The sequence below is a fragment of the Bubalus bubalis genome, chromosome X (assembly GCF_019923935.1).
Source record: "Bubalus bubalis isolate 160015118507 breed Murrah chromosome X, NDDB_SH_1, whole genome shotgun sequence".
Taxonomy (NCBI): Eukaryota; Metazoa; Chordata; class Mammalia; order Artiodactyla; family Bovidae; genus Bubalus; species Bubalus bubalis.
In genome coordinates, this window is record NC_059181.1 from 59,529,141 (window position 1) to 59,554,301 (window position 25,161).

The following is a 25,161-nucleotide window of genomic DNA, read 5'->3' on the forward strand; positions in this document are numbered from 1 at the left end:
GAGCCTTAGAATTTACAATATTTTGCTATGCTCTGTCTCTGCCTCAGAGACTTCATATTGAAGCTAGCTTCCTTCTAGTGGATGTGGAATCTTTGAGGCCAGGGGCTGACAAATGTAAGGGTCAGAAACACTCTTCCAGCCTTACCTGGAGCCTGCATTTTCCACCCTCTTCCTTCTCCACTCTCCACCTCCACAAACACACACACACACACACACACACACACACGCATCCACACGCACATGCACACACATATCTCTCTCCTTCCCTGACTAAACAACATTCTGGAGAAAAACCAAGGAAAGACTTCAAGGAGGGAAGAGAATTCATTTCCCCCTCTTTGGGGCAGAATTTTAATCTCCAGGCCAACAAGAGTTCCCCTAATGTGAATTGAAAGGCTAATGTGGTTTATTTTTTAACTGCTTTCTATTTGTTTGAATGTTGCATATTTATGCTAGTGAATTTTCCTTTAATAAAGCCATTAATACACCAGTGGTATTTTCTTATTTACAACAGACTGACAGAATTAATGCTGTTAACATTGGGCCTTTTTTCTTTTTCTTTTTTCTTTCTTTCTTTCTTTTTTTTTTTCTCTCGTTTGCTTTCCAGGTCATGCTGACCTGTTCGGCTTGGACTGTTTCACATTTGTTTTTAATGTCAGTTTAAATGTAATTGTAAAAGCATGTATTCTCTAAATTCATGTAGTTACTTTTTCCAGTGGAAAAGCCTAATATGTGAAACCATTTCCAGGCTCTGCAATTTCACATTAGCAGGTTTTGGGTAATGACCTTGTGCCCCTCACCCAGAATGGTATCTGGACAGTGAACTTCTTTCTTCTGGCTCAGTAGTCAGAGAGAGGAGACTTGGAAATATTTTCTGCCAGATCCTGTGCTTTGGCAAGCATGTGCAGCATTGCATATCATTCTATTATTAATTACGTTTACTCCTTCATGAACTAAAAAACATTAGACTAAATAGTCCAACATAAACCTTGAAAGATTAAATTTGATATTCTTTTCCCTGGCTATCCCTCTGACTCAGAATTGGAACTGGGAGAATGGGGGCATGAGCGGAAAGACCAAGAAGCCTTCTTGCCTGGGAGAATTTGGCCTATACTTGTTTGTGTACACTTACACTTGGATGCACCCCCTACTAATCTCTCACTCCATGCCTGCCAAGAACTGGCTCTGTTCCCTGTCTCTTATCCCTGTTCTAGTTATTCCTCACTCATCTCCAGCTGACCCTTCTCCCCACTAACATCTACCCTACCTGATAAAATTGAAAGAGTACTACCCGAGAAGTCAGGATACCTGATTCTAGTTCCTGCTCTGCTACTAGATAGCTGTGTGACCTTGGGCATGACTTGGCTTTGGCCTTCAGTCTGCTCATCTTTAAAATGGGGATTAGTTTCAATAGGAAAAGAAGAAATAGACAAGACTTGGGGCCTTCAAGCATCTTGTTGGCAATGGAATCTTTTCTTCAAACAATATCTGATGTAGAGCCCCAAATGAAGATACAAAATAAAGCACTGCTTTGAAAGAAGGCAGGGTTATTGGAGTCACATGCTCACCCCACTTTGCTTCCTCTAAGGGCCCTTTAAAAATCTTTGGGGCTCCATTACTGCAGTAGATTTATGTCTGGGGGAACTTCCAATTTGTTTCTCTCTCCTAATTGGTTTAAATCCCTGTCAAAACTCTGTATGTTTCATAAGTTAGCTTTTTCAGAAAGAAATTCATCTACTTGAGATAAAGGAAATGACATGTAGTAATGTGGGGTTTAGCAACTAGCAAGAGAATAAGAGGCATCATGTATTGTCTTATGGAATATATTCTGTGCTAAGCACCTTACGTATATTCTCTTAGGTAAAGTTATGACAACTCTGTGAGGTAGATCTTATAATTATCTTAGGATTCTTAAACCTGTCAGTATGGTCCTCAATCTTTGACTTGAAACCAGTTGCCCAAGATGGAAGACAATATTTTATAGGTTGCTACCCTAAACAGCTTTTCAGAATGTTGTCTAGCTAGAGATTCATTCTTGGAAAATGTCATAGCCTGCCCATTGGGATACACTTTTATAAAATTCAGAGCATTTTCATTGAGATCATCTCAACTTTCTCCTAATAATAGTCTTATGCAGTAGTCTGATCCGATGAGAAAAGTGAGGTGTAGAAGGAATCAAGGTATATGTTCAAGTTCAGATACCTCATAAGACTGTGACTACCACTGCCAATAATAAAAATCCCTTTATTGTGAGTACCATTTTAGAATTCTGATGTCATCATTGCATTCTGCCTCCTTAAGTTCAGTGAAATTTTTCACTGTGCTGTGGTCTTGGAGGGTTCTTCTGGTGGTGCTGAATCTTCCCTTTACTCTCAGACACCACCACAGTGTCTATATTCCTCATTAGCAGCCTTATTAATTAGGTGCTAACAGTTTTACCAATTTATAGATGTGGAAATTAATGTACAGAGAGGTTAAGTCTTGCCCAAAATCACATAGCTAGTGAACAATTGAGCCTGGCTTAACCCTGAGGCAGTCTGACTCCAGGTTATTTGCTGTTAACTACTACACTTTATACATATATCAAGAAACTAAAAGCAAAAGAAGGAAAAGGATATTCTGGAGATCATACAGCAGGCTCCCCTGGATCTTAATCCAGTGTTCCTCTGAATATCTAAGCCTAAAGTTGTACAGTGAGATCCCCTGACTCTAATCCTAGTGGATGGAAAGATGGTTGGCATGATATAAGCCAGAGGCCACAAATTGGTTTTCCACAGGCCAAAATTGGCTTGCAGAATTTTGTTTGTCTAGCATAAACAGACTTAGACTGCCCCTAGGCAGGGCATCAATCACTTTCACTGTCCCCAACCCACCCTATTTATGTTTACTAGGCTGTTTTAACTCATTTATGTATCTGTCTGACTAATGAAGATATTGAAGCTCATGACCCATAGATTTAAGTATTATAATATACAAGCACCTGCGTGCGCACACACACACACACACACGTAATTGCAAACATTCACATAAGTACAGCCTAGTCTGGTTTCACAAAGAATTTGAAGCTCTGCACCAAATGTACCTTTGTGTTTAGTCAGCATTTAGAATTACACTTAAGACCTGAATTCAGTTTTATAGGCAATTATGTGCTGAATAAACTCAGCTACTTTTTTTTTTTTTTTTTTCATTTCATAATGTGTCACTCTTCCCTTCTCTGCCATTTCTGGTTCTCTGTTAATCCTGATGTACCTCCTTCCCCATATCCAGGTTTCGTTGCCTGTAGTCCAGTCATTCTCTACTCTTCAGGAATGGATGGAGAATTAAGGAAATCATTTTGGAGGGATCACTAGAATGTGCCAGGCATTATCTCTCATTTAGTTCTCATAAGTGTCCTAAGAAGTAGATGGTGGTACCCCCATTTTACAAATGAGGAAACAGAATCTCAGAGAAACTAAGCAATGGGCTCAAAGTTATTAAGCTAGTAATTGACGGAGCTGTGGTTTGAATCTAAGATTGTCTGATTCCAAAGCCTATTACCTTGCCAATACCACACTTTTTGTAAAGAAAGTGTATTAGTTTTCTGCTTCTGCATAACAAGTTACCTCAAATTTAATACCCATTTATCAGCTCACGGTTTTGTAAGTCAGAAGTCTGACACAGCATGACTGGATTCTCACCTCATTGTCTCACAAGGATGAAATAAAACTATTGGCCAGGCTTCATTCTAATCTGGAGTTCACAGTCCTCTTTGAAGCTCATGTGATTATGTCAGGATTCAGTTCCTTGCGGTTGTATGATTAAGGTTTCTGTTTGCTTTCTGGCTGTCCAACAGAGGCTGTTCTTATCTTCCAGAGGCTGCCCTCATTTCTTTCCTTATGAACCCCTCCAGTTTCAAAGCCTGTGGTCTTCCATATGTTGAGTCACCTGAGTCCATGAATATCTCTCCAAAAAGAGGCCAGTACCTTTTAAGGCTTATATGATTAGGTCAAGCCCATGAAGCATAATCACCTTCAAAATTACCTGACTTGTGACCCTAACTAAATCTGTCTATTTCTTTCACAACAGCACCTATATTAGTGTTTGACTAAATAACTGGAAGAAGGCATGTGTACACCAGGCATGGGGAATCTTGGTGGCTATTGTAAAAGTCTACCTATCACAGGAAGTCATTATTTTATGCTTCAAATTCCATGGTGAGATCCTAGGAAGAGAAACATCCTTGACATTAGGGAGAGGAACTTGGACTTTCTAAGACTTTGGAAACTTCACCTCACCTTGCCTGTTCTCTGTCCATAGATGAGAAAACCTCTATCTTGAGGTATCAAGGAATGAGGCTATAATAGTGCCTAATGGTCACAGTGGCTGTAGAAGCTACAGATTAATCACATCTACTTCTCCTGAGGAATGTACCTGGTTGGAAAAATCATTCTCTGTTGTTGTAGAGACAGCCCTCATAGGGGTCTAATGCCACTAGGCTGAAAAGTGAATTCCCAATAGGTTCAAGGCAGCAGGATCCAGGCATCATTTAAAGGACTCCAGTCCCCTAAATATCAGGTACAGACAAGGACATGCCTTGCCAATGTCCCTTTCTTGTCACTGTTTTGATCTATGATTGAAAGACAGGGAAGAGATGAAAAGGAGCTCACACACTGTTAGAACTACCTACCTTTACTGTCCCCTTTAACCAGGCTTCACTACTCAATTTGAGCAAACCAATGGGTCTCTGCCATAACACTGGGGCCTGTCGAGCCTGTACCTGGCATGCAAGAGTTAGATCTGGCTCTGGGGCTCAGGTGCAGGAGACACAAGGGGTGTGGGGGCAGCCTTCATGGATGAAAACAAGGCCTTGGGCATTGAGTAACAGCTGAGACTAGCAATCCTCATTGTCCAGCATTCCAAGTCGTCTAGCAACATGCTGGCCTCTGCTGCAGACAGAGAACAGAGGATCCCCAGGCAGAATGAATGGAATCTGATTTCAATTATGTTCAGTACAGTCACTCTCTTTAGGCAGAGAGGCCAGAACACCTGGTGCAGCTTGGGCCACTGTGGCCGCAGGGACAGCATATTATACAGGTCCTGGAGGCAAGTGGGAATGCAGCTTCTCTTCCTCAAGCAGATGCCCTATAGGTCTAAAGGAGGAAGATATGAGAATACCAGCCGAGTTTTCATTAGCACTATGCAGAGAAGGGAAATTATTTTATATTGATGCATCCCCCCACTCCAGAGTCTCTACACATAGTGAACTTGCTTGTAATGAGTTTGCTTAAGTCCACGAGTCATCACCCCACTGAGATCTGAATCACTGGTGGGAGAGTCAAGGTGACAGAGTGTATACCTTGCTAATTGCATCAGCACCAACTGTCCTATGTGTCCTGCCACCTTTTAGAAAAACCATGGATTCATCTATACACTGTTCATGTGATTTTTTTATCAATAACATGAGTAGGGCATGACAAATGAGATGGCTGCCCCAGAGTACAGTCTAGATTCACAGCACTATTCCATAGAACTTTGTAAGATGAAAGCTATGTTCTGTATCTGTGCTGTCCAGTGTAGCAGGCCACAAGCAACATGTGACTTTTGAGCACTTACACTGTGGCTAGTCTCCCATCAGGAAGCTTCCATAAGCCTCTGATCCTTCTCCATCAGAGGGCAGACATAATGAAAACCACAATCACAGAAAACTAACCAATCTGATCACATGAACCACAGCCTTGTCTAACTCAATGAAACTATGAGCCATGGCGTGTAGGGCCACCCAAGAAGATGGGTCATGGTGGAGAGTTCTGACAAAACATGGTCCACTGGAGAAGGGAATGGCAAACTACTTCAGTATTCTTGCCTTGAGAACTCCATGAACAGTATGAAAAGGCAAAAAGATAGGACACTGAAAGAGGAACTTTCCAGGTTGATAGGTGCCCAATATGCTACTGGAGATCAGTGGAGAAAACTCCAGAAAGAATGAGGAGATGAGACAAAGCAAAAACAACGTCCAGTTGTGGATATGACTGGTGATAGAAGTAAAATCTGATGCGGTAAAGAGCAATATTGCATAGTAACCTGGAATGTTAGGTCCATGAATCAAGGCAAATTGGAAGTGGTCAAACAGGAGATGGCAAGAGTGAACATCAACATTTTAGGAATCAGCGAGCTAAAATGGACTGGAATGGGTGAATTTAACTTAGATGACCATTATATCTACTTCTGTGGGCAGGAATCCCTTAGAAGAAATGGAGTAGCCATCATAGTCAACAAAAGAGTCTGAAATACAGTACTTGAATGCAATCTCAAAAATGATAGAATGATCTCTGTTCTTTTCTGAGACAAACCATTCAATATCACAGTAATCCAAGTCTATGCCCTGACCAGTAATGCTGAAGTTGAACAGTTCTATGAAGACCTACAAGACCTTCTAGAACTAATACCCAAAAAATATGTGTTTTTCATCATAGGGGAGTGGAATGCAAAAGTAGGAAGTCATGAAATACCTGGAGTAACAGGAAAATTTGGCCTTGGAGTACAGAATGAAGCAGGGCAAAAGGTAGTAGAGTTTTGCCAAGAGAACACACTCATCATAGCAAACATCTTCTTCCAACAACACAAGAGAAGACTCTACACATGAACATCACTAGATGGTCAATACCAAAATCAGATTGATTATCTTCTTTTCAGCCAAAGATGGAGAAGCTCTATATAGTTAGCAAAAATAAGACCAGGAGCTGAATGTGGCTCAGATCATGAACTCCTTATTGCCAAATTCAGACTTAAACTGAAGAAAGTAGGGAAAACCACTAGACCATTCAGGTATAACCTTAATAAAATTGCTTACACTTATACAGTGGAAGTGACAAATAAATTTAAGGGACTAAATCTGATAGAGTGCCTGAAGAATGATGGATGGAGGTTCGTGACATTGTACGGGAGGCAGGGATCAAGACCATCTCCAAGAAAAAGAAATGCAAAAAGGCAAAATGGTTGTCTGAGAAGACCTTACAAATAGCCGTGAAAAGAAGAGAAGCAAAAGACAAAGGAGAAAAAGAAAGATATACCCATTTGAACACAGAGTTCCAAAGAATAGCAAGGAGAGATAAGAAAGCCTTCCTCAGTGATCAACCCAAAGAAATAGAGGAAAGCAATAGAATGGAAAAGACTAGTGATCTCTTCAAGAAAATTAGAGATACCAAGGGAAAATTTCATGCAAAAATGGGCTCAATAAAGGACAGAAATGTATAGACCTAACAGAAACAGAAGATATTAAGAAAAGGTGGCAAGAATACACAGAAGAACTCTACAAAAAAGATCTTCAAGACCCAGATAATCACGATGGTGTGATCACTCACCTAGAGCCAGACATCCTGGAATGCTAAGTCAAGTGAGCCTTAGGAAGCATCACTATGAACAAAGCTAGTGGAGGTGATGGAATTCCAGTTGAGCTACTTCAAATCCTAAAAATGATGCTGTGAAAGTGCTGCACTCAAAATGCCAACAAATTTGGAAAACTCAGCAGTGGCCACAGGACTGGGAAAAATCAGTTTTCATTCCAATTCCCAAAAAGCAATGCCAAAGAATGCTCAAACTACCACACAATTGCACTCATCTCACACACTAATAAAGTAGTGCTCAAAATTCTCCAAGCCAGGCTTCAACAGCATGTGAACCATGAACTTTGAGATGTTCAAGCTGGATTTAGAAAAGGCAGAGGAACCAGAGATCAAACTGACAACATCTGTTGCATCATCAAAAAAGCAAGAAAGTTCCAGAAAAATATCTGCTTCTACTTTATTGACTATGCCAAAGCCTTTGACTGTGTGGATAACAAAAAACTGTGGAAAATTCTTCAAGAGATGGGAATACCAGACCACCTGACCTACCTCTTGAGAAATCTGTATGAAGCTCAGGAAGCAACAGTTAGAGCTGGACATGGAACAACAGACTGGTTCCAAATAGGGAAAGGAGTATGTCAAGGCTGTATATTGTCACCCTGCTTATTTAACTTATATGCAGAGTATATCATGAGAAACACTGGGCTGGATGAAGCACAAGCTGGAATCAAGATTGCCAGGAGAAATATCAATAATTTTAGATATGCAGATGACACCACCCTTATGACAGAAAGTGAAGAAGAACTAAAGAGCCTCTTGATGAAAGTGAAGGAAGAGAGTGAAAAAGTTGGCTTAAAACTCAACGTTCAGAAAACTAAGATCATGGCATCTGGTCCCATCACTTCATGGCAAATAGATGGGGAAACAGTGGAAACAGTGACAGACTTTATTTTTTGGGAGGCAGGGGCTCCAAAATCACTGCAGATGGTGACTGCAGCCATGAAATTAAAAGACGCTTGCTCCTTGGAAGAAAAGTTATGACCAACCTAGACAGCATATTAAAAAGCAGAGACATTATTTTGCCAAGAAAGGTCCGTCTAGTCAAAGGTATGGTTTTTCCAGTGGTCATGTATGGATGTGAGAGTTGGATCATAAAGAAAGCTGAGGGCCAAATAATTGATACTTTTGGATTGTGGTGTTTGAGAAGACTCTTGAGAGTCCCTTGGACTGCAAGGAGATCCAACCAGTCCATTCTAAAGGAAATCAGTCCTGAATATTCATTGGAAGGACTGATGCTGAAGCTGAAACTCCAATACTTTGGCCACCTAGTGGAAAGAAGTGACTCATTTGAAAAGACCCTGATACTGGGAAAGATTGAAAGGGGGAGGAGAAGGGGACCACAGAGGAAGAGATGGTTGGATGGCATCACCTACTCAATGGACATGAGTTAGGGCAAACTCCGGAAGTTGGTGATGGACAGGGAAGCCTGGTGTACTGCAGTTCATGGGGTTGCAAAGAGTTAGACCAGACTGAGTGACTGAACTGACTGAATGACTGAACTTACTATGTGAAACTAAGGAATTATTTTTTTAATTTTATTTTATTTTAATTCATTTAAGTAGCCACATGTGTCTAATGGCCGCTGTGTTGGACAGTGCAAATCTAAAAGGAGCTCAGAGAGGCAGGTACTGAGATATAGTAGAAATGACTTAGTCAAAAACAGAGCTAATATGGCACAGGGAACTCTGGATTAGGAATAAAAGCCTCTGCTCTGCCACTTGGTGACCTCACTCACTCTGGCCTCAGCCTCCCCATCCTTGACGTGAAGTGTTGGATTAGCAACAGAAGTCCCAAAATAAAGGCTATGGCTTGAATTTAACTTTGGGATACAGATGAGTTTTAGGAAAATTTGTAAATGTTATATGAATGCCTTCTAACAGTATGTGTATATGTATGTATATGTGTACATGTATTGTAGGGGCCGGAAGGTGGTCAAGCATTCACTTTAGTTCACCAGAGTTCCCACCATTCTCCTATAAACACATACCCAGAGAGAGAGAAACACACATACAAACTATTATATGTGTAGACACTGAAGGTTCACATTCTGTGAACCCCCTGGATGTGATGAGTTCTAAGGACCTTTCCTATTTTGTTATTTTACGAATCACTAAGCCACTATAGTTCCAGTCACTACAGTTCCCCAGACGTATTTCTGCTTTAGGCACCCGGCTAGAGGAATCTCATAGCTTTCTACCTTTTCCTGTCTGGATTTGATGCTATTATAGTTACTGAAGTTTAGGGTCAAGGGTGAGGGAGGAAGGCAGGGAGGATATAACCCTAGTCCCACTCCTCAACTCTATTAGGCCAGAAGTAGAGTTTAAGGCTTCTTGGGGTAGGCAGTATTATATAGTAGAAAGAACATTGGCTTTACAGTCAGACTACATTAAGATTTTTAGATTCTGTTTCTTGACAGTTGTGTTGCTTCAGTTTACTCACTTGCAAAACAGAGATAAGAAATATTCCTCACCTCCTAAGATCATTGTGGAGTTTAATGATATAATACGTTCATGAAGTAAGGTAAATAGAAGGCTGAGAAAAAGTACTTATCCTTATATCTCTTAGTTCACTCAGGCATAGGGCTAATTATATTTCTGTCCTCTCCCAGGCTGAAAGGGGAACTACATGGCTTGGCAACTTCTAAGCCCACAGTCAGAAAATGCCAGTGATGGGGAAGAGATTGTCTACCTCTAGAAACTGTACTAGAGGAGCAGATCCAGTAAGCACTACCAGTCTGTAGAGCTGCCTACATGAACCTGTGTCAACAATGGTTTCACCAAATGACAAGATATTGTGGGGGCCAGGCCTCTAGCTCTGGGGCAAGATGAGCTTAGTCTGCCCATACCTTCCAGCTTGTGCCCTTGATGGGAGGTGGGAGTTGACAGTGGGTGTGCATATCTCCTTATTACTGACTGTGCCCAAGCCTTGCAGAAATGATTGTTGGACAAGGTCATCTTGAACTCTGTGTTAATTTTCCAGGCTCCCTTGTTATTTTACCCTGAATTCTTCACTGTGCTCCTCTTGTAGCACCAACCCCTCTATTTTCTCCTCCTCTATCCTGGTTGTTAATCCAAACATGTGATTCATTCTTTCATTGATTTACTGAGTTGCACTATGACTGAAGTTTTCATTGCAAGACTTATTTTTTTAATTAAAGCTGAAAGCCAGTTCCAGCTAAGTATCTTTTTTTTTTTTTTGCACGAGCCAGAAACAGATCAGCAACAGGTTTTGTTGTATTCATCCATTAAAATTGAGCAATCAGCTTCTCTCTTTGTTATATACCTTTTAAAATTTATTATTATTATTTAAAGGGATTAGAGATAAAGTGGTTTATGGTCTGCCCCAGTGCAACTGTCTATGCTAGACATCAGAGTTATGACCTTTTCAATTATTTATATTTCTGCCAATATAAATGCTAAGGAAAATAGCAAAGTAAACATCAGGATGCTCAAGGACCTCTAAATTATGTGTATGAGAGCATGGAGGGGGAAGGTTCTTAAGATTTGAATTTTAGATTATTGTTGCTTTTTAAAATAACGTTATTTCTATTGATATCATCCTTTTTAATGGGTGCTTCCTAGCACGGTTCCCATTTTACAGGCAGATTATAAAGGCAGGGACATTCTGTTATTTCTTTAATACAGCTGGGGATTTCAGACTTCAGCTTCCCCCTCTCTCCTTTACTAAAGAAGAAAATCAATATATGTGTTGCAATGTATGTTCGACTATTAGTGTAAATATCTAACAATAACTTGGGCTGTTACAGTTGAAATGAGAAATGCTGCAACACCAGAAAATTCCCATTTATTTACCCCAAAGTGGGATGATAGAACAAGTCTAGTCCTTTTTCAATAGATCTGCCTTTCTGGTCTCCTTTCCTAGCAATCTGCTAGACATGCTGGACATAGACACAAGTACATCATTCTCTTGATTTAAAATGTTCCATATTTGCCTATCAGGTGTGTGATGAAGCCCAAATTTCTTAATATGTTATACATGTTCCTTCAAAGTCAGATGCCATCATTATTTTCAACCTCATAAATAGCCATTCTCCCCACACATAAAATATACACTCCAGCCACACTGGTCTCTTTTTCCCTTAAACCATCAGTGCTTTTGTTTATGCCCTTTCCATCCCTCTCTGCCTGGTGAAGTCCTTGCTATTCTTCAAGGTCCAGGTCAAATGTCACCATAATCACTTCCTGACCCCACCTATGCAGGAAGATTGTTACCTTCCTCTTTTGTTAATACTCCTGTTATAACATTCACCAGTTTGACATTTTTTAACTGCTAGATTTTTTAGTGGGCATTTATTTTTCCTCTCCCAAACTGGTTATGGCCTGTGTTCTTTTTGTCACTCAGAAGTAAGCCTTAACAACGGATATCTGTTGAATGAATGAGTGAACCATGAATATATTAGTAATGATTTAATTAAAGATTCAAAGTATGAATATTGGAGACCGTATTTAGGCAGAGCCCAATCCAAAGATATACTAGGTATGTCTGACAAGAGGATAAAGGAGAAAGCAAGATATGAAGGTTTGAGTTTAATAGGAATTTAGAATGATGAACCATTCATTCAACCAGTGGTTAAAATGTACACTTGTCCTTGAGGAGTTTAGAGTCTGTGAGCAGCAAAAATGATCATACTTGTTTTCTTAGCTCAAGCAGCTTTTCTAACAGGGTAGCTGTGCTGTGTGTTTTTTGCCACTGATAATAAATCCAACTTTCCCTTCTTTCCCAATAGCCCGGAAACTGAAGAAACTTGGGAATCTGAAGCTACAAGAGGAAGGGGAGGCTTCCAGTGCCTCCAGCCCCACTGAGGAGCCAGCCCAGAAGCTGACAGTGTCACATATTGAAGGCTATGAGTGTCAGCCCATCTTTCTGAATGTCCTGGAAGCCATTGAGCCAGGGGTGGTGTGTGCTGGACATGACAACAACCAGCCTGACTCTTTCGCAGCTTTACTCTCTAGCCTCAATGAACTGGGTGAAAGACAGCTTGTACATGTGGTCAAGTGGGCCAAGGCCTTGCCTGGTAAGTGGGGGCATGGGATATGGGATATCATATTTACTGAATGTTCTTTTGGGCCATGCACCACATCTGTTCCTTTCCCATCTGTTAACTCATGCAATCCTCACCATAACCTTGTGAGGGGAGAGAATGGTAAAAATCCCCATGTTAAAAATAAGGAAACTCAAAAATCAAGAAGAACAGCATTACTGAGTATCCCATATGCCTCACATCAGCACACAACAATCACGTTCAACCCACAGATTTAATCAGCAAATTTCCTCATAATCATGGATCACACAGACATATCCTTATGTGCCTTAAGATGCTTTTCTACATGTGCATACACAAGTTCACACCAAAGATAATCTTGAACCTAACTGATAACCTGTTTTCACTATTAGTTAGGACCCATACCATGGGAACTCTTATAATATGGTATGGTAGAAGGAACATGGGGTTGGAAGTCAGAATACTTGGGTTCTAGCCTTAGCTCTGCTGGTAATTCATTATGTGACCCCTTCCCTTTCCTGGTCTGTTTTTCCATATGTATAATGTGTGAAAAGTGGTTTGGACTGCATTAATAGTTTTCCAGTTTTACTTCAAGGGAATTCCCTGATAAGTGCTCTTAAAACTATCCTAGGGAATTCCCTGAAAGTCCAGTGGTTAAGACTCTGTGCTTTCGCTGAGGGCATGGGTTCAATCCCTGGTTGAGGAACTAAGATCCCACAGTCTGCAGGGTGTGACCAAAAAAGAAAAAAAATAAAATAAGGATTTTATTAATCCTTAATAAAATAGGATCATCATAGTGGAAGGGTATATTAAGTGATAGTGAAAGAAATATGAAGTGTTTGTCTAACTTCTGCAAGTTTACCTCCAGTGATGAGGAACTCACTTCCTCCCTTGGCCATCTGTTGTTTGAAATTAAATAATTATTCAAATATTAGAGTTTAAAGAAGCCTCAGAGATCCTCTATCCCATATGCCTCACATCACATCCAGTGATTCACAAATGTTCCTTTAGCAGCCAAACTCTTTATTTCTCAAAAACATGGTACACATCCAAGTGGAGCTGGTTGATTTAGAGCCAGTGCCTCTCCCTCACTACGCCTAGAGAAGCCTCAGATCACTCTTGCAGAATCCTAGGGCCCTAGGGAACACAATGTGGAAACAAGTGAAGCATAAACTCTTTAAGGATTCTCTTAATCATAAACTTCCATGATTGAAAGATTCTTCTGAATCATCAACAACCAAACCTCTTCTTGTAGAATCAAAGATTAACCCGCCATTTAATAATAACTGCTAAATTCAGGATCTTAGTTTCCCGACCAGGTGTATGGCAAAACCAATACAATATTGTAAAGTAATTAGCCTCTAATTAAAATAAATAAATTTAATTTAAAAAATAATAATAACTGCCAAACAGTTGGGAATTTATATTGAAAAGAGCAGTTTCATATATATTACCTGATTTGATCCTCATAAGAATTCTTTAAAGTAGGGATTCTTTTCCCTATTTTATAGATAAAGAATGAAGCTCTGAGAGTTGATGTTTGCCCTGCAGTTGAACATTCAGAAGATAGCAGGGCCAGAACTTGAGCCCAGGTCTCCTCCTAACTCCAAATTCCCTCTTCATCAAATTCTACCCCATAGTCTGTGTAGCACCCTCGTAGATCTCTAGCCTTGGGTTTTACAATGAGGGACCAAGTTATCCAAAGCCAGTTGGGTCATAACATGGAAGACATTGCATGTTGACTGTCAAGCTCCTTTTTTGTCTTTCCAATTCACAAGGCCCAGATACAACCACCAGATTTATGGGGTCACTAAGAGTCAGGCACGACTAAGTGACTTCACTTTCACTTTTCACTTTCATGCATTGGAGAAAGAAATGGCAACCCACTCCAGTATTCTTGCCTGGAGAATCCCAGGGACAGAGGAGCCTAGTGGGCTGCCGTCTATGGGGTTGCATAGAGTCGGACACGACTGAAGCGACTTAGCACCAGCAGCAGCAACACCTTCTTAGCTTGGAAATCTGAGGTTGACTAGCCAATAAAATTCCTGGGAAGAAGGCCCAAGGATACTGTCTGTGCCAAAAACAGAGTTCACAAAGGGAAGAAAAATACAAAAATAATAATAATAATAACAAAATTAAAAGTTACTTTAATTCTTATCAGTTATTCAGCTGAGTGTCTTGATGTTATATGTCTAACAGAGATTCTGTTAGACAATACTTTGGCCACCTGTTGCGAAGAACTGACTTATTTGAAAAGACGCTGATGCTGGGAAAGATTGAAGGTGGGAAGAGAAGGGGACGACAGAGGATGAGATGGTTGGATGGTATCACCGACTCAATGGACATGAGTTTGAGTAAACTCTGAGAGTTGGTGATGGACACAGAGGCCTGGCACACTGCAGTCCATGGGGTTGCAAAGAGTCAGACATGACTGAGCGACTGAACTATGCTGAACTGAACAGAGAGTCAGTTTAATCTTTCCAAGCAGTTGCCAGACACCTAACCCTACCATGTTATAGGCTACAGACTTTTTCTTGCATATGATTCCACTTAATCCTTATAGCAGTTCTATGAACCATAGGGGCTTTTACTCCCATTTCATATGACAAGATTCAGAGTAGTAAATTAACTTGTTCACTTTGGTGACTTAACAAATACAGCCATAGCTTGAGCTCACATCCTCGGATTTCCAGTCTTAGCAATAACCTAGTGCAAATCATTATGATAGAATTTGTGCAATTTGGAGTCACTGGATTTCCTCAGCCCAACCTCCAGGATGAGAAACTGTTTCCTTACATTAATAAGTCTGCAAGTTAATATCAGTTTACCATCTAGCTTGTCCAAGGAAATAATCTCTCATCCTGAGTCATTTAAAAGAATAGCCTCAAAAGAAAGCCAAGTACCATATTCATTAGAACTGTTATTCATGTTATCAATAATCACCTACTAATTCAAGTTATTTGCTCATTGAACAGACTGAGCTCTTGTCCTTTGAGAGGCACTGTGTTGGTACCTTGGAGAAGGCAATGGCACCCCACTCCAGTACTCTTACCTGGGAAATCCCATGGACGGAGGAGCCTGGTAGGCTACAGTCCATGGGGTCGCTAAGACTCAGACATGACTGAGCGACTTCACTTTCATTTTTCACTTTCATGCATTGGAGAAGGAAATGGCAATCCACTCCAGTGTTCTTGCCTGGAGAATCCCAGGGACAGAGGAGCCTGGTGGGCTTCCATCTATGGGGTCGCACAGAGTCAAACACGACTGATGCGACTTAGCAGCAGCAGCAACAGTGCTGGTACCTACTCACATAAATGTTGTGAGGTATTCATTGATAGTGATAGTACATGTAAATTGCCTTGTTTTGCACCAGCACATTAATAAATGATAACTATTGAGAGAGAGTGAGTAGATTGTATGTACACAGTATATTTATAATCAGATGTATCTGGCTTGGCATCTTAGCTATGCACTAGCGTGACTTTGAGCAAATCACGTGTCTGCACATGCTTCTGTTTCCTTGTTTGAAGAGATGGTAGAGCAGTTGCTACCTTGCAGATTGTTATCAACATAGAAATTATGTATAAAGAGCACAATAGCTGGAACATAGAACAGTCTCTGTAAATAGTGGGTCATTATTACAAAGCTTAGGAACTAAACCACTAAAATCATTTTAAACTGCTGCTAACTTTGCCTAGAAGTTCATTCATAGGTCCCAAAGATGAATTGTCTTCTTTGAAAACCTTGGCTGTCAGGTGCACTAAAGCAGCAAAGATTTCCTAATTGACCTTTCTTTAGACATGTTCTTCCAGAGGTTTCTGCTCAAGATTGCTAAGAAGTGATGTTGATTGGATTCTGCTGAGAAAACAGAGTCTCCAAGAAACTGTCTCTGCTCCCTAACCTGTTTGGTGTGTTTCAAAACTTGAAAATGACTTCTCTCTGTTTTTCCAAAACAGCCTGATGCATAGCCAAATAGGAGTTGAGTGAATGTATGTTGAAGGAAACCTGTAGGCTGAAGTTAGTGTTTCCTCAAATCATGCCTTGACAGCCATACTATCTGAGCAGGTCTTTTCAAAGGCTGGATATTGGAGAACAGAGTTAGGTGTTATAATGAGATTAGACCTATAGGAAACTTAGCCCACTATGTTGCTGATGTGTACATAGTAATTAGGTTTGAGTTCTAAGCAGCTCTCACTAAGGATCATTAACTAGTATTAAGCCAAACTAAGCTATCCCCTTTTTCTCCTATGTTAGTTATCTGACATCTCAGTGAAGGAAAAAATCATTAGTATTGATGACTTCCTTACTAGTACAGTTTAATCCTCATACCTCCATGAACCCTCATATTCACACCATCACCATCCAAGGGTTTCATTGATTCCCACTGTCACCCACCCCAGAGGTTCAAGGTTCAAATTCCTGGACCCCTCCCAAAGAGATTCTTGGATGTTATGTGCTTGACCCTTGCTTTTTGTCTCCTACTGGAAAGAGTCCATCAAAGACATTCTGTTCTACAGAAGGGCTTCAGGCAGGAAATACTCTGGTGTCTGAAGCTGCAACTAGTCTGTTAGCATATCATTACCAGTGAAGGTGGGAGGCACATGCCTGGGAGGTAAGATTGCAGTCAAGGGTGGTGATGTGAGGAACTCTGGCATCTCTGATGTCTGGTAGACTTGGGACCTAAAGGAAACAAAAAAGGGAAATAGAGTGTGTGTGTGGCAAGGACCAACCAAACAGAACAATGTATCTAGATAGCTTAGATTTCAGACCTGACCCTATGGCTAATAAAAACTTGTGACCTTGGTAGTTTTCAGCTGTGACTTCTCTGGTCCTCAGTTTCCTCATTGGCAAAATAAGTGTCATATTGCCTATACTCCAGGGTAATTGTGAGAGCTAAATGAGGTCATCATCAGGAAAGTTAGAAGCGTTATCTAAATTCATATAACCATTCCTAATGAGGTACAGCAAAACAAAATTTTAGATAATTCTGGATCTGTTAGGGAGAAGATAAATGGGGTACTGTTAAGGGATAAGCTCTGAGGTGATACTCTAAGTATCCAACTATTTGGAAACCTCTGGGAGAGCAGAGCCATATCTGTTCTACCTATGTACTATTTGTGGAGGCAGAATTTGGGAACCTCTGTTCTCTGAGTTTAAGGGAGGTAATTTGAAGATCATCTAATTCTCATTTCATAAAATGAAAAAAATGAGAATCCTTAATCCATTTAATTAATATTTCTCAAACTCCTACTCAAATACCTGAGCTATATTATATACTAGGGAGGAAAAAATGAAAAAAGGGGATGGTCCCTGTCTTCGAGAAGCTCTAAGTCTTGTGGAGTAGACAGATATGTGCATAAATAAATTCCAGTCCAGTGTAATGAGTGCTATAATTAGATGGAACAACTTAAGATTCATTAAGATGGTAAAAAAATAATCAATAGGTCTTCTGCTTGGATGTGTTGGAAGAGGCTTCACAGAGAAGGTAGCTTTCCAGTGAATACTTGAAAGATGAGTAGGCATTTATCAGATGGAAAGTCTGGGAAGGGAAGAATACATTTTAGGGAAAGACAACTGCCTGTGCAGAGATAGCAGAGATTTAGAGGCATGAAATATGTTATATGTGTTCAGCAAATTGTGGGTTTTTCAGAATAGCTAGCAGAGAAGGCAATGGCACCCCACTCCAGTACTCTTGCCTGGAAAATCCCATGGACGGAGGAGCCTGGAGGGCTGCAGTCCATGGGGTCACTAAGAGTCAGACATGACTGAGTGACTTCACTTTCACTCTTCACTTTCAAGCATCGGAGAAGGAAATGGCAACCCACTCCAGTGTTCTTGCCTTGAGAATCCCAGGGACGGGGGAGCCTGATGGGCTGCCATCTATGGGGTCGCACAGAGTCAAACACGACTGAAGCGACTTAGCAGCAGCAGCAGCAGAATAGCTAGAACCTAAATTATGAGAAGATAAATGATAAGAAGTTAGTCTAAGAAGGTAGGTCATAAAAAGCCTGTTTGTGTGTACATAATGGCAGTTGGCAGGAATGGCAGTAGGGTAGGAAACTAGAAGTGCCAGGTACTTGTTGAATAGAAAATAATGGAGAGGAATTGGGAGGCAGGAAAGGATTGGAGAAAAGAGATGAAGCCTGAAGGTGAAGAAGAAGGCATGGATGTCAAAGGCATTTCACCATATGCTGATATGTAATAGTATCCCTTTTCCAGGGTTGTTAGAGGGTACAAACAAGATTATAGCTAGAAAAGAGCTTTGTAAAATGAAAAATGCTGTTCATGTGAGAAAAATGATTATTACACTCCATCTTCAGAAAGGCAGTGAGCCTTTCTGAAGATCAAGAGCATGGGCTTTGGAATAAGACCGGCTTTGGAACTTGGTCTGCCAGGTAGTAGCCTTATGATCTTGGAAAAATTCTTAACTTTTCTGTGACTCACTTCTACTGATTCACAGACTGGGCACGATAATATACACTTTATTGGATTGTTGTTGAGTATTAAATGAATTAATATAAGTAATATACTTATTAAAAAGTTAATTCATTGTAAACAGTCAGTGTTAGATTATTATTCTCTTCCAATGGGCAGTGCACTTTTTGCCTCTGTTACCATCTCTTTTGAGCAGCTTGATGAATTAGGGAGCACAAATAATTATCTCCACCATATACTTTGTTCTCCTCTTACTCGCCATCATTGATGGTCCCTGGGTCTTCTCAGGGGCAGCCTGAGTACCAGAAATTCTCAGTCCAGCAGAGTCCCAGATTTCACTTAGACCATCAGTGCTCAGTCTGACCATTGCCTCTGTCCTATCTCCAGGCTTTCGCAACTTGCACGTGGAAGACCAGATGGCAGTCATTCAGTACTCCTGGATGGGGCTTATGGTGTTTGCCATGGGCTGGCGGTCCTTCACCAATGTCAACTCCAGGATGCTGTACTTTGCCCCTGACCTGGTTTTCAATGAGTAAGTGCTTATGGGCCCAGAACTCACATAGACACCGACCTGGTTCATGGCGATAACGGTAATGGAAGTAATGGTGAGAGTTATTTCATTTGACCTTTACATGAGGCAGTAGAGGCCTAGCCAACCTATTAAGTCTAAAGTGGTTTTGCCTGGCTGAAAGGCCAATTGATAGGAGGGAAGGGGGGAAGGCCATCACTTTTCCTGATCAAGACACAATCCTGGTAATTTGGCAGTGCTTCTGAACTGCTTTTAGCTTATCTCAGACCCTCATGTCAGGGTCCTTCTTCACTCTGGGCAACATAAGGAGTGAACAGAAACACTCTAGATCTGAAGGCTGAAGCGCCCTTGGTCCCTTTGCCACCACCAAAAGCTACTGCCAGTCACCTTTTGTTGAGAAACTCCTATGTGCCAGGACTATACTAGATATTTTCCTAATTCTTTCTCATTGAGCCCACATTTTAATGGTTAAATCAAGTTATGATAACTTGATTTCACCTTTAAAATATTTTTTAATGGATGGGGGAAATTAGGCTCAACAAAATAGTGATTCATCCAAGAATATTAAATAGTGCATGTTGGCAACAGAATTCAAAGTATGACTGTGTAACTCCCAGCTTTTATACTGCCTCCTGGTGGTAAGTGATGAAGAAGAGCAACTCCACCATTTTCTGGCATGTGACCTTGGCCCAGTCAGTTCCTTCTTCTTAAAAACAAGTTTAATTAATACTTGCCTTGCCCACCAGCTCTATTTACCCTTCATAAATTTAGCCAAGAGCTCAAATTTTAGAAGTATATTTTTCTTAACTGAAACCTCTGTTGTATTATTTCCTACATCATTGTCTGATTAACAGTTTCCTCAGCTGTTAATAAAATAAAACTTCCTTCAATGGTTTGTTATGACAACTAAATAGGAGCTAATGGATGTGAAATGTCTGGCTCACAATGGGCAAGAAATAAAAAGAAGTACCTTTCCAATATTCTCTTTTCCTAGTACTGATAATCTTTTCTGTGTCTCTATTTTAGGTCCCTCATGGTATTGTGAATGTTGTTGTTCAGTTGCAGGAGCCATGTGTGACTCCTTGTGGCACCACGGACTGAAGCATGTCAGACTCCCTTGCCTTTCATTTTCTCCTGGAGTTTGTGCAAATTCATGCCCATTGAATGCTATCTGACCATCTCATCTTCTGCCGCCCCCTTCTTCTTTGCCTTCAGTCTTTCCCAGCATCCAGATCTTTTCCAATGAGTCAGGTCTTCACATCAGGTGGCCAAAGTATTAGAGTTTCAGCTTCAGCCCTTCCAATGAACATTCAGGGTTGATTTCCTTTAAGACTGATTGGTGTTATCTCCTTTCAACCCAAGGGACTCTCAAGAGTCTTCTCCCGCACCACAATTCAAAAGAAGCAATTCTTTGGCGCTCAGCCTTCTTTATGGTCCAATTCTCACATCTGTACATGACTACTGGAAAAATCATAGCTTTGACTAAACAGACCTTTGTTGGCAAAGTGATATCTCTGCTTTTAATACACCGTCTAGGTTTGTCATAGCTTTCCTTCCAAGGAACATCATCTTTTAATTTCATGGCTGCAGTCACCATCTGCAGTGATTTTGGAGCCCAAGAAAATAGTCTGGCATGCTGCTTCTACCTTTTCCCCTTCTACTTGCCATGAAGTGATGGGACCAGATGCCATGATCTTAGTTTTTTGAATATTGAGTTGTAAGCCAGCTTTTTCACTCTCCTCTTTCACCTTCATCAAGAGGCTCTTTAGTTCCTCTTCACTTCCTGCCATTAGAGTGGCATGATCTACATATCTTAGGTTGTTGATACTTCTCCCAGCAATCTTGATTCCAGTTTGTGATTCATGCAGACTGGCATTTTGAATGATGTACTCTGGATATAAGTTAAATAAGCATGGTGACTATATACAGTCTTGTCATATTATTTTCCCAATTTTGAACCAGTCTGTAGTTCCATGTCTAGTTCTAACTGTTGCTTCTTGACTTGCATACAGGTTTCTCAGGAGACAGGTAAGATAGTCTGGTATTCCCATTTCTTTAAGAATTGTCTGCAGTTTGTTGTGATCCACATAGTCAAAGGCTTTAGCATAGTCAGTGAAGCAGTAGTAGATGTTTTAGTATTACCTTGCTTTCACTATGATCCACCGAATGTTTGCAACTTGATCTCTGGTTTCTCACCATAGAGAACCCCTTTGGTCCAGGAATGAACTGACCTTTCCTTTCCTCCAGCCCTCTAACCCAGAAGAACCTTAAAATAAAATCTACAGGCCAGTGGTTCCTCCCATTACAGCAATGCCATATGGGGGAAAATAAATGTCCCCAGCTGCCCTCTTCCAACTCAGCCAGCCCTGGTAGCCAGAAGCTAAGAATAACCAATGAGCTTTTGGCACAACCTGCTTCATGGTTTCCAGATATCCAAAGAGGTACCTATGATGCCATCTTCTGGGTCAGGCGTTAAAAAGCCCTCTTCCTGTTCTCTTCTCACTGTGCTCCAGTGATTAAATCACCTACCCCATCCAGAGCCCAAAGACCTTTGAACCTTTGTAAGGTGATAATTGGCAATTTTCTAAATCTTCATTTCCTCTTCCACCTCTGTATATACATATATATATACACATATATGTGGCACCCTACCTCAGCTTTCTACTCCACTTCCATGCACCTCATCAAAAGGTACTATAGGATTCCACACAGAGTCAGGGTCCTCCATGAAGCCCCAGGGCTCCTGAAATATCAGGTCCCCTTCCTCTTATAGGAACTGACTATGTTAGAGTTCTTAAAATCCCTAGAATCATCTAAACCAATGCTTCTCAATGGAGATTGATTTTTCCTGACAAATGGTTTTTAATTGTGTAGTACATTTTTGCATGTTGGAATATGTTTAACATCCCTGGTACCTGCCTCAGTTCAGTTCAGTTCAGTCACTCTTTGCGACCCCATGGACTGCAGTATGCCAGGCTTCCCTGTCCATCACCAACTCCTGGAGCTTACTCAAACTCATGTCCATTGAGTTGGTGATGCCATCCGACCATCTCTTCCTCTGTCGGTCATCCCCTTCTCCTCCTGCCTTCAATCATTCCTAGCATCAGGGTCTTCCAAATAGGATCCTAGTCACTGTGATAGCTCAAACTGCCCGCACACACTAAGGTGGCAGTATCCCTCTAATTAAAAGCCATCTGTTATTGCTAAACTCCTCAAGGTACTAACGGGGAAACTGATACCCAAATAAAGAGACAGGGACTCTGGGCCAACTCATTTGCTGATCTTTCTGACCCAAACTTGTCATCAACCTCGCTTTCTTCTTTTCTCCTCTGATCTTTGTAAAGAACATAGTCTATGAGAGTAATGGGCCTGAACCCTAGCTGTGCAACCTTGGGTAAATCACTGAACTTCTCTGAACCTTATTCTCTTCATCTGTAGAACAGTGAATAGTGTAACAATGGCACCTTCCAACGTATCATTTTTTGAGCAATTATTATGTGCCAGGCACTGTGCTCCATCATTTTTTCTAATATTCATCTACTCTCTTTTAATCTCACCTACCTCTGCTCACCTCCTGGATTCCATCCCTGCACCTTGTTTTCTACCTTGCACTTTCTATCCATTTCTTTCCATTAGCTGTCCCCCATTCTATTTGCCCTTTCTCCTCATGTCTTATTCCTTTCTCCTTTGAATTCCTTCCCTTGCCTTTCTTCCATCCTTTCCCTACTGTCTCTGTTCCTGGGGCCTTCAGCAGTGTTATAGCAATCCTTCATGTCAGGATCACAATTTCAGTGGTAAAAATACTGCTGTGTTATCATCAACAAAGGCTTGGAAGCACAGTAGAGCTCAGAGCAAGGCCATACCCCAAGACTCAGCAGATCTTATTCAAAAATTCTCTAGGAAGAAAGAGCTCGGAGCAGCACTGTTCTGGTCAATGATTTGTGATACTACCCGAGGTGGCTCACATGGTAAAGAATCTGCCTGGGTCAGGAAGATCTTCTGGAGAAGGAAGTGGCTACCCACTCCAGTATTCTTGCCTGGAGAATCCCATGGACATGAGGAGCCTGATGGGCTACAGTCCATGGGGTCGCAAGAGTCAGACACCACTGACCAACTAACACTTTCATTGTCTAAACACTTCCTTTTTCTAGTTGGGCTCCAGCCTGCATTAAATGCTTCTACACTATCTGCTTTTTCTTTTCCCTCTTTCTCTAGGCCAGCCAAGATCTCTCTGAGATAGGATTCTGAGCTTCCACCCAGCCAGTATCAGGCCTGCTCAGCCTGTCAATGAAGCTAGTGGTTTGGGGACCAAAATGTCAAACCATAAGCTTCAGGCCCAATCTCAGTGGTCTTTTTCCTCACTATTTAAGTGAGTGTCAAATTCCCTTTCCTTTCTCTATAAGATATAAAATCAAATTCTCTCTCTCCTCCTCCCCGCCTCTCTCTCTCTCTGTCTCACACACACACACACACACAGTCATACACACACACATGCACACAATTTCTGATGTGTTGAAGACTAGGAAGTTCTACTAGCAGAAGAATGGTGTATCTGTGTATCTTCTCTTACAGGCTTGTCACGGTCAGTCATGGAACAGAGATGCTCTCCCCAAGAAGCTGTCCAAGCCGTGGCTACTTCCCTATATAATTTATCGGTGATAATGTGATGATCTGTTCACAAGTCACTATAATAAAGGCAGTTCATACATTTTTATAACTCCCAAACTGTGGTAAAGAACAGCTAGTATATGAAAGAGTAGGTTCCCCTTCAGCAGGGGATATTTAGATTGGATATTCAGAAATACTTTATGGCTGATTTGATAAGCATTGGAACTCATTTAAAGGGGCAATGGGGAATCTCCTTTTCTGGGAGTTTTTAAAGAAATAATGACATTTCTAGTATAGTATGTGTGGCCACTTGGAAATCCTGGTGTCCTTATGTCAGGAGTCGATTTCTAAGGTCTGTCTCTTAGAAATTCTTCAAGTTTGAATGTCTGGGAGGCAGGTTCTGGCTCTGACTGTAGTTGCAATATTAGAACTGTAGTCAGGGAGACCATGTGCCATTGTATTCATTTGGTTAGGCTTTCCTTTCCCTGTCTCAGGAAACAGGAGGGGTATGGGGACCTGAAAACTCTGGCCAGGGAAGATGAGTAGTTATCAAGATATCATGATTTTGGGGAAAAAAAAGAACAACCTGTTCCTTGTCATTGAAGCACTAGCAAGAGAAACATCAAGCTCTTCTTGGAGAAACTGGAAAGGGAAGGGCACCCACAGACAGTCTCTCTGGGTTTATTCTAAGCCTTCTCTTACCCCTCTCTTTTCTCTGTGTGTTTCCTTCCTAGGTACCGCATGCACAAGTCCCGGATGTACAGCCAGTGTGTCCGAATGAGGCACCTCTCCCAAGAATTTGGATGGCTCCAAATCACCCCCCAGGAATTCCTGTGCATGAAGGCACTGCTGCTCTTTAGCATTAGTAAGTGCCTGGAAGGGTAGAGAGTGCCCCTAAGGGGCATAGGGCATCAGAGGAGAGGTGCTTTTTCATTAAAGGATTATCAGGAAGAAGCCAGCTCCTGAATATTTCCCTTCTTCTTTCACCCTCCCTCCTCCACTCTCCCTTAGTATCTTTTTTCCCTACCAAGGATGAATTTCATGGCTAGAGACCAATTTCTTTGATTCAATTCAACCTCCATTAGATCCCCACTTATCCCCAATCTTTCTTTGGGACAAGGCCTTTTTGGCTAGTTTTATCAGGTCTCTGAATTTTTCCATAGCTTCTACCATAGAAACAGGCA

General features: G+C 41.1%; 1 protein-coding gene across 2 annotated transcripts in view; it reads left to right on the forward strand.

Annotated features, from left to right (window-relative positions):
* The window catches only part of AR (androgen receptor), a 223,909-nt gene that overhangs the window by 190,340 nt on the left and 8,408 nt on the right, over positions 1–25,161 (forward strand). For both annotated transcript variants that reach the window (XM_006067772.4, XR_006548829.2), the window contains exons 4-6: positions 12,130–12,417; positions 19,228–19,372; positions 24,712–24,842. In XM_006067772.4, coding sequence (XP_006067834.1) covers positions 12,130–12,417; positions 19,228–19,372; positions 24,712–24,842 — 564 coding nt within the window. The remainder of the gene's footprint in view (positions 1–12,129; positions 12,418–19,227; positions 19,373–24,711; positions 24,843–25,161) is intronic.